Consider the following 15680-nt stretch of genomic DNA (forward strand, 5'->3'; position numbering starts at 1 on the left):
GGATTCAATTGATGTAAAGCCGAGTAACATATGAGCTAACCTGTAATAATATAAGCGCATATGATGTAATTGTGATGATATTATTTACAAAAACTGCAGCCAAATGATCACCAAACAACTGTTTTAGAAACTTTTAGTAAACCAAATGGTTATTTAAAGTAAAATGCGTGTTCATTTCAAAACAAGTAACTTATTATGCAGTGGATGAACAAATTATGATATTACCAAAAAATTGTAGGGGAAAGTGATAATGGTTGTGAGGAGGATTACTGACGCTCTTGCGGAACGACGGGCCGCCGATCCGTCAAAGATGTCTTTACTGTATCCTGTATGAAAGTCCCCCGGTATAGGAGCTAATATGACCAATTTCCTTCTCCTGGGCACAGCAGTTACTGAAAACATGCGTTGAGTTTGCGTATGCTTGGGTGCCTATTTGCACTGGCTTAGAGAATGCCCTTGTGCTCTTCCGTCAAAATTGCTAATTTAAAATAGAAGTTGATTGTTTAATATTCCCAAATTTTATACGCTTGCATGTGGGTGTTGTATATAAAGTCCCTACCAGCAAGTAAATTCCACAAGCCGGAAAAAAACGAACGCGATCTTACTTGTTGGTGCGATCGTGAAGGCAGAGCTGCCATCGACGTAAAATCGAAAATAAATATTCCTAAAAATGCGATTTACCGTCAACGATGCTAAATTTTTGCAGAAATTTTCACACGAAGACCTACGTTTTATCGTGGTGTGAGAATGGCAAAAAATCTTTGCAAATATAAAATGTGGGTTTAAAAAGTTGTAAGGAAAAGGTTGTGAAGAGGATTACTGACGCATTTGCGGAACAACGGGACGCCGCCGATCCGTCAAAGATGTCTTTACTGTATCCTGTATGAAAGTCCCCCGGTACAGGAGCTTGTATGGCCAATTTCCTTCTTCTGGGGCAGCAGTTACTGAAAACATGCGTTGAGTTTGCTTATGCTTGGGTACTTATTTGGCACTTGCTCTTGTGCTCTCCCGTCAAAATAGCTAATTTAAAGTAAAAGTTGATTGCATAATATTCCCAAATTTTATACGGTTGCAAGTGGGGGGTTATATACAGAAGTCTCTACAAGCAAGTAATTTCCACAAGCCGGAAATAAACCGAACTTACCTGTTGGTGCGATCGTAAAGGCAGAGCTGCCATCGACTTAAAACCGAAAATAAATATGCCCAAAAATGCGAATTCCCGTTAACGATGCTAAATTTTTGCAGAAATTTTAAAACGAGAACCTACGTTTTATCGTGGTGTGAGAATGACCAAAAAATTGCAAATAACGCAAAAAGGCCTGCGAGTGGCCCCAGATTTCCCGCAGTTCAGTCAGCAGAACTGCGGGTCAGTTATGCCCAAGGGCGTTGGTTCAAACCTCACCGAGAGCTTGATTTTCCTTATCTCGCTGCGACATGTCAGGAATAAGTGGCTTTGATCCAGCTTGGCTGCATTTCCTTGACTGCGATGCCAGTGAACCTTATGACCGATCCACATGATTCACCAGCATCTACGCACAACCCTCACTTCTCGTTTAATGCAAACACAGAGAAGGATGATTGAATAAAAAAACTTTATAGTTACGCAAATTTTACGGCATGAGAGGAAAGAGCATTTCTTTGGCGAATTATGAAGATTTATTTGAGGATTAACTATCGTTTACCATTTCCGAAATACTATGTTTAGTATAACATGGTTTCAGGTTGTTAAAGACGAAAAATTTCTATTGTAACCTGGAGTTGATGGACCGGAACAAGCGGGAAATGTTGTTGTGATTTGTGATAAATCCCGTTTTTGTTGCGTTTGTTTTAGAAATTCAATGTTAAACGGTAAGTTTGTCTATTTTTTTGCACCTTTCGAATGCCTATATGCTTTTTTATTATTTTTAACAATGCACAAAGGTTTTATTTGTTACCTTGTTTTATCCTAATATTGTGTTTTTTAATTAGATTTGACGTTCTAAGGAAAATGCCTTCAGCTGATATTATACACCAAGAAGAGACGTCGTATGACCCAGGAAGTTTACCAAGTTTGCTTCCAATTTACTACAAATACCTTTTCCCATATGGTCCATACTGCAAATGGCTGAGCTATGATGTTGGACCAGGTAGTCTATTGTTCGAAAGATATTTTTGGTGTAACTATGTGCCAGATTGGAAAGTTTGTTTTTTGCGTGGTGGATTTCGTTTCGGCAATCGTTAATTGCGCGGACGATTGCAACGTATTTTCGTATGTAATACATTAGCTAATTAATATTGCGCGAATTGTCGGTAAATTTTCGCACAAGTGCATGGAAGATAAATCCTCTTGAAGTGCTTATTGTTTTTGCACTCATGAACCTGAATGGAAAACAGCATCATTTATAATTTTATCAGCAAACGGATAAAAAATAGGTTGATATATAGTTAAATGAAAAAGATTTCTACAAATTTCACACAATTTGCCATTTTAAAAAACATTCCAATCTGAGTGGCCTTTTGCGAACATTTACTGTTAGTCTGTGTAAAAACAATTTGTTTATGCTTTAACATAGGAAAAACGTTTTAATAATCTGTGCATTGTCTGCTAAATTAACGATTCCAGTACTTTCCAATCTGGTTGAGTAGTATGTGCTTGCTGGTAATATACCAGATTGGAAAGTTCGTTTTTTTTATCGGGGATCTGTAATTGCGCACAGGATCGCAACGTTTTTAGTATGTTAATGCATTAGCTCACTGATCAAACATACAATTTTTTTGAATAGAATTTTACATTTAACAAAATACACTTGAAGTCAATACGTACACAAATTATTGTGAATATAAACACACTTAAACATATGTATAATGTGATATGGATGAAGATTTTTCAGTTATTATCTTTATTTAAAAAATGTTTAATATGTATTTCAAGTTAACATTTTTCACACAACTCGTAGAGAATTGTGACCCTTACATAAACTAATTTATACTGATATACCTAATTTTTGTTATTCCTTATAAGTACAAATATTTAGCTGCAGCTGACACATCCTGCTTCACCCATAGAGAATTTTCCTTTACCCTGCAAAATGATATTTATGTGAGGTATCAATCATTTACTAATCAAAGTGAGATGGAAAAGGAAATGCAAAGAATGAATCCTTACAAGATTGATATTGGTGCTATATATTCTCATTATGTATGTTTATAAATCTGTTTCTGGGTGTGTACAAGAAATGCTTATGAATCGTTTTTCAGCCCAAAGACCACAACAAATATCATAGTGGCACTTTTAAAGCACTTCACAAGGAGCTTGTTTTTGACATTGATATGACGGACTATGATAATGTGCGGAATTGCTGCCAGTAAGAAATAAGCCTGCTTTTGTATATACATCATTACATTTTTTCACACTGTAATGTATCTCTCCTATTTTTTCTAGAGGTGCTGATATTTGTTTGAAATGCTGGACACTGATGAAAATAGCAATAAAAATCATCAATCGTGCTTTAAAAGGTATGAAGGCAATGTTGCCTATTTTGCAAGCTTTTGCATTTAACAACATTTGTGCTTCCTTAAAATTGTTTATTTGTTTCTGGTTTGCAATTATGTAAATTTGGTTTGTTGCAGAGGATTTTGGCTTCAAACATATTTTATGGGTTTATTCTGGAAGAAGAGGTGTTCATTGTTGGGTGTGTGATGAAAAGGTAATCTGAAAGTATGTGATTAATTAGCGATCTATTTGACTGCACCTTCCATTAGAATAGATTGTGGTTCCATTGGTAAATAACATAACCAATGCCAGGTTTAAGGAACTGATCAAAAAATTTAACTTTTTCTATGTTAATTGGACTGTCTGGTTTAATCATGTGTTTGTCTGTTGTAGGCACGGAAACTATCAGCTCATGCTCGTTCTGCGATTGTTGAATATTTGAGTTTAATTCAAGGGGGAAATGTTGAAAAACGAGCTGTTATGAAGGAACCTGTTCATCCATACATCAGGTAAAATTATTGACTGACAAAACTGACAAACTTCAAAAAATTCAATGATTGTGGATCGTAATCTATATATTCTGAAGTTATCATTGGTTGAGGTTTTTTGTTTGACATAAAATTTGAAACGGGCTTTTGTACAGTTTGAAAAAAGGAGTCATTAACAAGTAGGCATTTGGCCAACTTGAAAATGTTTTGTTGCAAAAATTTAACATTGGTTTTTTTTTATTGTTTTTGCCCAGACACTGCCTTAAGATTGTCAATAACTATTGGGAAAAATATGCACTTGAAGACCAAGAAATATTCTCTACCAAGAAAGATATTGATAAAGTCCTGAAGCTTATTCCCAATGAAAATGTTCAGAATGCATTACACAAAGCATACCAAAGTAATAAATAGTGACCGGTTTTTATATGTGGCCTTTTATCATCTGTGAAATGCTTTTTAGGTGGATCCATGGAGCCAATGGAAAAGTGGACAAGATTGAGATCAGAATGCACACAAACCTATGACACTGTATGGATTTTGTTGGCTTTGTTATTTCCCAAGCTGATCTGGCATTTCAACTTTAATTCATAAAAAATGTGTTTCTTACCCTAATTAAACAAGCTGGGCCACAATGCAGTTAATAGTTACAAGTTTTTGGAGCAAACGTTTTGCCAAAAACCTATGCCCTTTTTAGTAAAATGACAGGACTGGTAGGAATGTTATGGAAAGATGTCCTGGCACAAGCAATACAAAGCATGATGGGCTATTTTATTTATTGTTAGAATTATAAGCAATTTTAATTGGTGTCACCTTGATTATTTGATTTGAAAATATATTATACAGGACCCCAAAAAGAACAAAAAGTTAAGATTTTGTGCCCCTGAAATTATGCTTGAATACTGCTTTCCGAGACTTGATGTCAATGTAAGCAAAGGTATCAACCATTTGCTTAAAAGTCCATTTTGTGTTCACCCCAAGACAGGTATGGATGTATTGAATATGTTGAATTGTGTGTTTTTATCAACCTTTAATTTAGGTCGTGTTTGTGTTCCTATTGATGCAGATAAAGTTGACGAATTTGATCCTTTTATTGTACCAACAATAAGGTACATTCCATATTTACTTACAATAAATATTCGTACAAAATTAGGCACTTAAGACTGGCAGGTTCCCCCAAAACTAAAGTTGGTGTCAAAATTGAAATATTTTTTGCACTAGTTGTGACAGCTGTTACATAAAGGTGTAACTTAGTTGATGTTAAAGATGTTGCAAATAATCCAAGCATTAATTGATTTCATCCGACTTGAGTAATTTAATATTGTATGTTTTATTCAGTGACTTGTGTACAGAAGTTGAACATGTGCAAAGTGACAAACAGGAGAAGGAATCTGGTAATGTGGTTTTTGTTCATGCACAAATATATGCGTAGAATATACTAGGATATAATATAGGGTTATTAACTAATACATTTAATATAATTGCAAGTTGGCTGGGGCACTAGAATGGTTTAGAAAACTACTTGACATGGCATATTTAAAATTGCACCATAAACTAACTTTGCCAGTCTTTTTAATATGTTTGGAGTTGAAAAAAAGTGGTTTAAAATTGATATGTGGTAATCAGTGGGGATTATCACTTTTAAACACACCTTTTAAGTGATATGTCATGCTTGATAGAAAACTAAATTGATTGCTTGTAGCATGTCAGTAGTTCACAAGTTTGATACAAAGTTCTAAAAAGTGTGAACGATTTCTGCTGTTTTAAATTGAAGTTTGCAAGTAATTTAGCTAAATGCATTGAAAAATCTGGTATTGTTGAGAGATAAAAGACATTGGAGAAATTCCAAACTAAAAATTAATGCACACAAGTCACGTCCGTTGTAATTGCTCAAACTTTTAGTGACTTCAGTAAAAACATCTTTATTTTTTGAAGAAAATATTCTTACAATAACATAAATGTCTTTTTCATATAGTACAGTGACAAAGACAAGTAACAATTGTGTTCACAGAGAATGCGCCTGAAACCCCAAAACGAAAAGGAACAAATTTGTACAAAAAGACCAGGCTTAACGAGTATATGAATGTTTTCCAATCATTTCTGGACGAATTGAAATCAAATGCCCCCAAAAATAAAGGTATATAAATTTTATAACAAGGCTTTGCAGCGCAAGTTTCCAACTATTTTTTTGTTGCAGAAGAAAAGATGGACTTTTGAAGTTGTAAAAAACGATTTGTACTTTGACATATTACTGTAAACAATAAATACAAACAACAAAGTAACTAGAATGAACATGTACCGTCCTGTTAAAGTTAAAAAAGTGTGCTTCATAGTTACTCAGTAAAGTACCAAATCTTAATTAGTAACCAATGTACATACGACCACAGCTATTTCTGTTAAAAGTAACTAACAACGATATCATCTGTTATAATGACTTGTATTGGACTGCGTCAGAGGAATCTGTTCTAATCAGTTTTCCAGTTTCGTGCATAAGGTCGACAATGTACCGTGTTGGGGGGTAGCGTGGAGCCCCTGGTTCCAACGACGCCGGAACTGTCACTTCGTTCCACGCTCTGTTGTATTCGCCCCGGACTAATGAACAAGGAACCCCGATTTTGTCGGCAAGAACCTAACAACATCATTAACTTGGATTTTTGTGCATATGTTTTAAAATTCGGATTAAAAAATGCCTGATTGTCATATAGTGCTCATTTCCAAGATTTGTTCTTATTTTCAAGAGCATTGTCTTGATTATTTATGGAAAACTAGTTTTTTTTTATCTCATGCCGATTTTCGACATATGCGCCCAAACGCGGTCAATAAAATCAAAATTAGGCACAATTTTATACACTGCGTCATTAAAAAGAAGCGTGCTTGTGTCGTGGTACATGTGGCAAAAGCAGGCTAAATAACCAAAGTTGCCCGCCGGATGCAGTTTGCTTCAACCTGGGCAAGACAAAATACAACGCTCCACATCAATCCTTAGTCCCAAATGACACGAGACAATATCTTTTACCCTTTGGATTGTAACTTTGTTTGGTTCAACGTATACCTTGTACAACAACGCTCTGTGGTAATGGATGCCCCTCTGCACTCTTCCAATGGGAACAATGTTAGATTTTAATTCGTGTTTTAGTTCAGCAACGTGTAAGTCCCAACTAAAGTCGGCAAGTTTTCCCTTTTCTACTTCACCTCCCATCTTTTCAACCACATATCTACAAAAAAATGAGAATTATGCGTGAATAATATACCTTGCAAGGGACAAATTAATGTCAATTTTATTATTGTTTTTCTTTGTTTCGCAGCATGTTTGGGCTAGAAAAATGACGTGTCCTACTTACTGGGCAATAGCAATGATTTGTTCCTTGGTTGTGGGCATCGGTTGAATGTATTTTGTGACGTCATCCAAGTAACCTTGCAGAGCCGTATCCACCGGAGGGCGGTATACACCGTCTGTGCGTAAATGGCGAAGTGTTACTTGTCTGGTGAGGGTAGATTTTCTACCAGTGTTAATTTCTATTTACTACTGTAGTTATTAAATTCTGTTGTCAGTTAATTTGAATAATCAAAAGTTAATTTTAGTATCATGCAAATAAAGACTGAAAAGAAAAAAAGACTACATCGTTAATCCATCTGAATCTGGGTATTGGATTCTAATTGGAATGCGTTTTCAGAAAATGACGTTAGGGGACTACGTCATGCCCTAGTGTTGCTATTATGACGACATAAACCTTGTCGCTCCAATTGTTTTTTCAACTCTTCTTCAAGTTGAAGCTGCTTGAGCCTCATCGCTAAAAACATTACATAGCAATGCGTAGTTGATAAAATATCTGACGTCATCCGATGAAGTGACATACACGCGATAAAACAGCACCGCGCACTCGAATAACGCTGCTTGCATAACTCCACAGTTACGCAAGCTGTCGAAAACATGTCATTCAACGATAGGCCATATTTTTCATAATATGTTAGGACCAACTTCAACACAATTTTAGAATTAGTGTCACATACAAACAATCTGCACACAACATAATTGGAAACAAAACAGCAAAAGTTATTAATCGAGACACACATGTGTCATTATCACAAACTCATAATGCGTTTAGCAAGGCTGAAATATGGCAAAGTTACATTGACAATAATACAAAATGACATATGCAGTAACGTTGGTTTTTTGATCATACAAAACAGACACACAATGTTTCAATTCGGCACAAACACTCTTATTGATTTGTCGTTAAACAGCAGCCCGCAATAGTGGTTTTAAAGAAAAATAACAACCTGTGGGTATTACGGTTGGTTGAGGAAAGAACATTTCAAAAACCCACCTTCCTTTTCTGCCCGAAGACGTTCGGCTTCTTCGCGCATTTGAGCTTCTTTGTCTTTTTTCTTTCTGAATGTTTGTTAACATGGAATCGCGATAAATTTCAACAAATTTCAAATGACACGCCGAGGTTTACTGAATGCCATTTTATTGGTAATTTTATCATAAATGGTACTACCATAGTATATACTCATAGTTCCAATAAGACAAATAAAATTATTTGAAAGTTTTATATGAAAGTTAGTGCAACAAATACACAAATAGCGTTTTTATAAACACACATATATATATATATAACTATTTATCGTTTATCAATTGAGCATTAGCTAACGTGATTTTTAATCGTTTTAACTAAAAATCTAACTTTTGGAGATTAACCAAACCATTAATTGCAACATGTTTTTTTTCACAGTGTTTACCTTCGTGTGTACGACGCTTTGGAACTAACTCTGCTTCCTTTATCTGATAATTCTTCTTGTGCCGTCTTCACACTAAAAAGTCGCTATGTTAGTAAATGCTTATTCTAGTGTGGATATTTGGCAATTACTGTGACCAAGCAGTGCGAAATTTTAATGGTTTTGTATTCAAAAGTATTTACAGGTCATCGTCAACATTTATTCAAATATATCGCTAAAACATAAAAAGCAAACCAAATGCAAAAGGTAGTGATGCAGCAAAGCAATCAACCGACCAGTCAGTAATTTCGTTAGCATTCCAACACAAAAATTAAAACAATTAAAAGTATAAACAAAATACAGCTAAAGTAAAGATTTAATTTTTAAACTGCGTGCATCTCATGCATATTTTATCCTGGTAGACCCAGCGTAATCTTTTACGCGAGCATGCAAGCATGACAAAAACAAGCGTTTCCATAGACGCGATGACGCAAGCATGCTATCAACCTCTCGCTTGCAAGGGGACTCCTTGCCCTTGCTTGCGTCACTGTGACGTCATTTCCTGCTGCGTCAGTAACGTTGTTGACGCTAAGTTGTGATTCGGCGGCTTCCCCTTCAGTGTCGGAGGTTTCTGCTTCGCTACTTTCGAGAGAATTCGGTCAGCTGATATTTTAACTTAAATTTTTCTAACTGATTCCGCCATGCTTTTATAGTGGAACGAAATAGTGACCTAGGTTATGGACGATACCTTAGGGGACAAAATTTCTTTGTGTTCCTTTGCTAAGTACTTGTTACTGGATTTCATTATTTGCTAATATATATTTATGTTTATAATGCTATAAGTAAAAAAAGTTCGCATCCAGAACAACACACATTCTGTGCTAAACCTCCGATACAACTGCTTTAAAGGGAGGTGGTAAATAATTGGATATTCAAAAAATATTTTTGAAACATTTTTTTATTTGACAACTTAATAAATAAATAAACTGCTTTTAAACACCAAAGGAACCTGTCTCTGAAAAAAAAAACAGTTAAACAAAATCAAAACAATTCAAACTGGCACACATCCTCACCAAAACTAGAAGCAAAATTACGAAAACACATTTCATACACAACCAAACACTTCAACGGAAAAGACAAAGAAACTTACGGTTCCGATGGTTTGCAATTAACCAGCAAAACTGGCCTCCTCTGGTTCACCTCTTGCTTTGCAAGTTCATCCAATGACTGAAACTTAGTGTTTGGGCGGAGCTGAGTGATAACAAAAAAATACGTTTATTTAGGTATATAGTCGAAGTGCCAGCAACAGGTATTCAGGATATGATTTTCAACAAAATTTGCACAAATTAATATACATTGGCGTGGTAAACAACGCATTGGTTTTGTAGTGAGGGTAATACCTGCCCAGCATCGTAAAACCCGTCCGTAATGATATTATTACAAGAAAGCTTTCCGGTCAGACTGTATTTCGCAGGCAAATTGCTGTCCAACAATTTGTCAAGCGCCGCAAGACTGTAATTGTTTCTACGTTGGTCAGAGTCGTTTATTTCCTGAAGAATTTCAAGACCCCTAATGACAAAAAAATAAATTGAAAACAGTAAAACGCCCACATGCTCTCTTGTTAATTAAGTAACATATCTCAAAAACTGCTACATTTTATGTGCAAAAAAGCCATCCAATATTACGGCTTTTTTGCACATATATTGCACTGGTGGTTTTGCCTTAGCGCTATGGATTACCAAGCAGATCCGTTTGGCCATAGTGTGCTCCACAGTGGTTTCGTCTCTGTTGTGTTGTACTCAGTATAGGGTACCCAACGGATCGACGGTCACCGCAAGGTATCACAAAGTGAAAAATAGTGTGCCCGTTAATGTAAAAGCTAGCACAGTGCCACTGACAACAGCTGCTCTGATGAGACCTTTTAGGTCGAAATAGTGCGTGTACACACTCTGCTACATTTTGTATGTGAAAAATTAAGAGAGGTCTGGTAGCGCGCTTATAATGACAATAGAACATTTTTATCCCATTGTAAGTTTTCTTATATTCTGAAGATGATGTAAGTAAGTGCAATGCAAACAAAAAAGTGGATCGAATTAACCACGGTATTCTGGCAGACATGCGACGAATCTTTAACTTTATTCTTGGATCAAAAGTTCAAAGATTAATGATATCGGAGAGTTCTGTAGATTTTAATTTTATAGAAAAATAATTTCGCCGTGAAGGCATAATGAGTTAAAAAATGACATTTTGTGTTTTTACCCAAGCTTGGAGATGGCTGCAGCAGTGGGAGGGTCGCAACTACACGCCAACACTGCCCATGACGCGTTCCTTCTTACTTCGTTGTCACCTGACTGCAACTGACCAATCAAAGGCTCCAAACCGCCATGTTGTCGCATCTGCACCAAAAATGTTGCACATATGTATACAGTTTTCATTCCCTGATACCAAGAGAAACTGTAGCGGTGTACCTACCTCGGTTCTTGCATCAGCTCCCGTTACAAAAGCAGTAACAGCCTGGGCGGCCTTGCTTTGTACTTTGGTGCTTGGCGACTTCAAGGGTTCAGTCAAAGCAGCAACGATGCCTCGTTTAAATATTTCACTCCTAAACCACAAACACTTTAAAAATACAGTCGTATACATGATACGTTAGTAATAGCCCTTAACTGTCAAATCATGTACAGAATTGTTATTTAAGAAAGATAATCATACTTGACATTAATGACAATAACGTGCTATGAATTAATCACCTGATGTTAAGATCATGTGCCATGTTAATGAGGCAAGCTGCTGCATTAACAACAACCGATTCCTTATTGTATTGAAGAAGAGTAAGGAGTTGCTCTATTCCACCACCAATAACCACTTCACTGCACACAAAAATACCACTTTATTAACTTGTCACAGTTCAGTACAACAATGAAAGAACCTGTTTAGGTTTTTATATTACACAATAATAGAAATAATAACATACTTGCTGTTGTTGGTATTGTTAAGAGTTAGGTTGGCAAGGGCAAGTGTTGCTGCCTCTCTCACGTGACCAGACTCAGCGGAAAGGAGAGCAATCAACGGGGGAATACCCTCTGAAGTAAAAACAATGAAAATATGAAACAAGTTAACAACACAGCATTCAGCATTTACCTGACTTCCCAAACGTATCTTTTGCTGCAAGATTATCAGACAGGGCTGCAATAGCTTGGCACGCGGCAACAATCACCAGGTCATCATTTGTTCCAATCATAGTGATCAGAGTTTTTTCTACTTCTTGCTCATGCAGTATTTTTCCATTTTCCACTTAAATCACAAACATTAAACATTATTTGCTTTTGTTTAAAATCAGGTATTTTGTATGGCTGTCACTTGTCATTCTTGCAACAAATTATATTTGAAAAGATTTTTTAAAGTACAAATGTGTATAGGAAGTAATTAAAAATTACCATTTTTAGCTGATCTTGCAATAGCTTTTGCAGCATTGGCCTGGACTTGGCTTGAGGCAGAGGACTCAGTAACAAAGGAAAGTAGTTTTTCCATTCCTCCAGCACTTCTGATGTCATCCAGAGATTCTGTGTCTTCCATGCAGTTGGACAAAACTGCGAGGCAATGCACATGGAGATCCTCCCAATCCTTTTGCAAATATAAAATTATGTATTCAAATGAAATCTAACAAAAGGAATATGCATTGTAAAGAATTGTCCACTTTCTATCAGAAATTTTCTTAATGGAAGCTTAATTAGTTTCAATGCAGAATACACACAAAATTACATGAGGTGTTTATTGCATTGTTTAGAAAAATATTCATGTTGATAATGGCCTCTTTGGTTGTTTTGTTTTATATTTATGTAAATAAAAGTGTTTCAAATTGTAGCTTTCCATGATAAAATAATTACAGTACCTTGTTTCCAAGAAATTCTACAAGTTGCTCCAAACCCTCATTCTCACGAACAATGCCTCTCGATTCAACTATAACGGAACAAAAAAAACTGTTTACCAAGTCTGCTTGTTAACATTAGGCAACCATCACAGAAAAAAACATTTAAACCATAAAGTGAAAGTCTAAATTTGACAACATGGCAAAAAAATTAAAGTGAACACTAAAAACCAACATAATTAGTTATGTATGTGTAGTTTACAACAAAATCTAGATAAATTTTAACATTGCAAATCAAATCATTTTATTTTGCACAAAAACATAAATATGAACCATACATGCGATAGTTAAAAGAGCATGGACACCGATATACCCTTAGTGGAGTCAGGCACCCATATGACAGTGATTTCCTCACTGAAAATAATGCACCTTGAGCATGTCTCTTATTCACCCATTTCACAGAATTATAGTGAAACTTACAAAAAATATAGAGTAGTTTTCCTACCATCTTGTGTGAGTGCAGCGAGTGTTGTTAATGTGAGTTCCTGAATTACAGCATAGTCAGATTTGAGAAGATCCAGCAATGGAGGAATTCCACCCAATTCACGAACTGCTGCTCTGTTCTGAAAGTCCTACAATGAAGTGCACAAAAATATTTGGATGAATGTGATAGAAATACAATCAGAATGAAATACATAGAAATTGCATAATTGAAACCAGTGATTCTTGCTCTTTTTGAGTTCTGTTCTCTCTACTAAAGTATGCAGCTTTATATGCACTCAAATGTTTTACACATTTTAATTTTTTACAATAAATATTAAAAATTAACCAAAAATTGTGCAACCAATAAACAAATGTTGCAAGTCGAAATATGACAAAAGCCAATGTTAACTTAACAGTAAACCTCACCTGCACAAGGTTACATATGGCTTGGACAGAATTCTTTTGTACGTCAGGGTCAGGTGAAGCGAGAAGGTTGATCAGAGGTTCCAAACCCTCAGCTTTACCGATAGACAACTTGCTTGCAAAATCAGTAGACATGTGTGATAGAAACAAACTTGCAAACTCATTGCAAACATCATCCTCTGAAAAAAGTACATACCATAATTTTAATATTATTCAACCTAATTATCTAAGAATTAAAGACATACCATCTCCCAAAAGCTGAATAGCTGCCATTATACTGTCTGTTTTTCTCAGATATCTTCTCACATCCGCTGGGAAATAAACAAGTGTTACACTTTATAGAATTAAATAGATGCTTTTAATACAAACCATGGCCCGCCATGACTCCAAATGCCATACAGGCATATCTCTTGACACTTCTTTCCTCATGATTTATCAGGCGAATTAGAGATTCCATTGCACCGAGGTCCAGAAGCTGTAACTTGTTTTCATCACCTATAGTTTCAAGTTTGGTGTGAAAAGAAAATACTTCCTGTTTTTTTTTCTACCTAATAATTGCCATCGGCTGTGCTATAAAATTTATCAGAACAGAGGACCACTTTTCAATGTAACAATATTTTAAATAAGTCAACAACATGTCTTGGTATATATTTTAAAGATAAAATAAAAAATTTTTACAGTGATGGATTACAAACTTATGGAACACTACATGACATGAAACAATTACTTGAACCTACATTTGTCAGCAAACTTATATATTGCTTCACATGCTTTGCTCAAAACTTCATCCTCTTCCGACTTGAGCATCAAAACAACAGTTCCCGTCTTTTTGCTCTCAATGTTCAGAGGATCAAACTACGATGAAAAAGAAGCTTGAAAATCATAAATTTGCACCAATTTACATAAATTTTCACCCTCGCTTAATTTTGCCAAAACTTTTTGTGGTACAACTATCATAGTTTTATAGCGAGGCAACAAGTATAATGATCCTTATTACTGTAGGGTAGGGTTTCCATACATTAGGACTGTTTCTAACATGTCTTAAATTTTGGTGTTCAAATGTGTATCAGGGAATATGGCAAAAAGTGACTATCATGGAATTCATGTAATAATCTGCAGTTGTAATCCAGGTTGAAAAGTTTGTAATTTGCTGTTTGTAAAATGGCACAGGACCGTTACTAAACGGAGGTGTGATAGAAAAAAGGTTAAGAACCACTAGGTTATTGACATAAATTGGTTGGGCATTGTTATTTATCAGACATATTAACCCATTTAAGGTTATTAACAAAACAATAAAATATGTATTTGACATCTAATATTTGTAATGACATCATTTGTAAAAAGCAATGAGATAACAATCCACTTATTTCAATATAAAACAATGAAAAATATAATTTAACCTTCGATAAAGTCACAAATCAGTGCTGTTGTTTTTCTTACCACATCCTTTGCTGGAGGTTCAACTTCTTTCTTTACTTTTTTGCCCATCTTTTAAGTCTTTGTGGACCTTTCTTTCTTTACTACCTTTCTTTTAGATGCATAAAATTGCCAAATAAATCAAAAGTTTCAAATTTGTGATTGTGAATAACAGTGGCTATGCGTATACTAGATGAAAACCGTGTCCCAGTTGTACGAAGAAAAACGTACAAAACTTGCAAAATAAGTTTGAAACAAAAGTACTAAAATCATAAAGCAAGTCTCCTGAAAGGCATTCGACCATGACCGACTGAAGCTCTATTCCGTTGTTAGGATCAGTTTAAAGGTAAACCTGATATCTCATATTTTATTTATTTGGTAGGGATTAGGATTGCGTTTGTTCGAAAAGGACCGGATACTCCAAAATACATTTTTTTATAACTATGAGCTGCAAATTTAATAATTTTAAATAATTATTTACCAACCTTTTATCTATGTTAAATCAAGATACACAAATAGACAAATTTGAATGACCCATAAAAACAATTTCTTTGATACAAATTGTGATTTCTATGTATATTTACGACATCTGACGTAGAGTAAATGGTGCCAGCAATGATTTTGAAAGTTTTAAAATCAATGGTGCCAGTTAAGCAATACATTATGTACACATGTTTATCATACACTTCGTAACATATACCCACCCAACATATGTTTTTCTTTCCAAAACATGTACAATAGAACTCGAATTTAATTCGTCCAGATAGTCGCCCTTTGTGGACGAAAGTTGAGATACAAGTGGTTTGCAATATTTGCC

At 35.3% G+C, this 15680-nt stretch overlaps 2 protein-coding genes across 8 annotated transcripts; one reads left to right on the plus strand and one right to left on the minus strand.

The window, feature by feature from the left end:
* The first annotated feature begins 1762 nt into the window (after nucleotides 1-1762).
* Nucleotides 1763-6292, plus strand: LOC145914238 (DNA primase small subunit-like). 4 transcript variants are annotated; one of them, XM_083002037.1, is made up of 14 exons: nucleotides 1763-1848; nucleotides 1969-2129; nucleotides 3015-3178; nucleotides 3238-3344; nucleotides 3422-3495; nucleotides 3610-3686; nucleotides 3866-3981; nucleotides 4215-4360; nucleotides 4421-4488; nucleotides 4804-4942; nucleotides 4997-5066; nucleotides 5296-5351; nucleotides 5969-6094; nucleotides 6155-6292. In XM_083002037.1, exons 2-14 carry the CDS (start codon nucleotides 1988-1990, stop codon nucleotides 6172-6174), a joined length of 1305 nt encoding a protein of 434 aa, XP_082858163.1. In that variant the 5' UTR covers nucleotides 1763-1848; nucleotides 1969-1987; the 3' UTR covers nucleotides 6175-6292. The 4 variants fall into 4 exon arrangements, with proteins under 4 accessions (XP_082858163.1, XP_082858166.1, XP_082858165.1 ...); XM_083002040.1 differs by having other exon boundaries at nucleotides 3021-3178; XM_083002039.1 differs by having other exon boundaries at nucleotides 1969-2126.
* LOC145914237 (armadillo repeat-containing protein 3-like) lies at nucleotides 5899-15149 on the minus strand. Of its 4 annotated transcripts, none has more exons than XM_083002032.1 (22): nucleotides 14888-15149; nucleotides 14185-14302; nucleotides 13817-13942; nucleotides 13693-13758; nucleotides 13451-13626; nucleotides 13047-13173; nucleotides 12566-12633; nucleotides 12111-12297; nucleotides 11815-11967; nucleotides 11648-11756; nucleotides 11424-11543; nucleotides 11149-11278; nucleotides 10936-11072; nucleotides 10077-10245; nucleotides 9827-9927; nucleotides 9184-9318; nucleotides 8701-8772; nucleotides 8286-8350; nucleotides 7689-7748; nucleotides 7299-7410; nucleotides 7010-7172; nucleotides 5899-6586 (listed from the first exon to the last, which is right to left on the minus strand). In XM_083002032.1, the coding sequence occupies exons 1-22, from the start codon at nucleotides 14933-14935 to the stop codon at nucleotides 6383-6385; spliced, it is 2646 nt and encodes an 881-aa protein (XP_082858158.1). In that variant the 5' UTR covers nucleotides 14936-15149; the 3' UTR covers nucleotides 5899-6382. The 4 variants fall into 4 exon arrangements, with proteins under 4 accessions (XP_082858158.1, XP_082858159.1, XP_082858161.1 ...); XM_083002033.1 differs by having other exon boundaries at nucleotides 5900-6586; nucleotides 9184-9315; XM_083002035.1 differs by lacking the exon at nucleotides 9184-9318 and having other exon boundaries at nucleotides 5904-6586.
* Between the last annotated feature and the right edge of the window lie 531 nt (nucleotides 15150-15680).

This window comes from Ascidia mentula, chromosome 9 (assembly GCF_947561715.1).
Source record: "Ascidia mentula chromosome 9, kaAscMent1.1, whole genome shotgun sequence".
Taxonomy (NCBI): domain Eukaryota; kingdom Metazoa; phylum Chordata; class Ascidiacea; order Phlebobranchia; family Ascidiidae; genus Ascidia; species Ascidia mentula.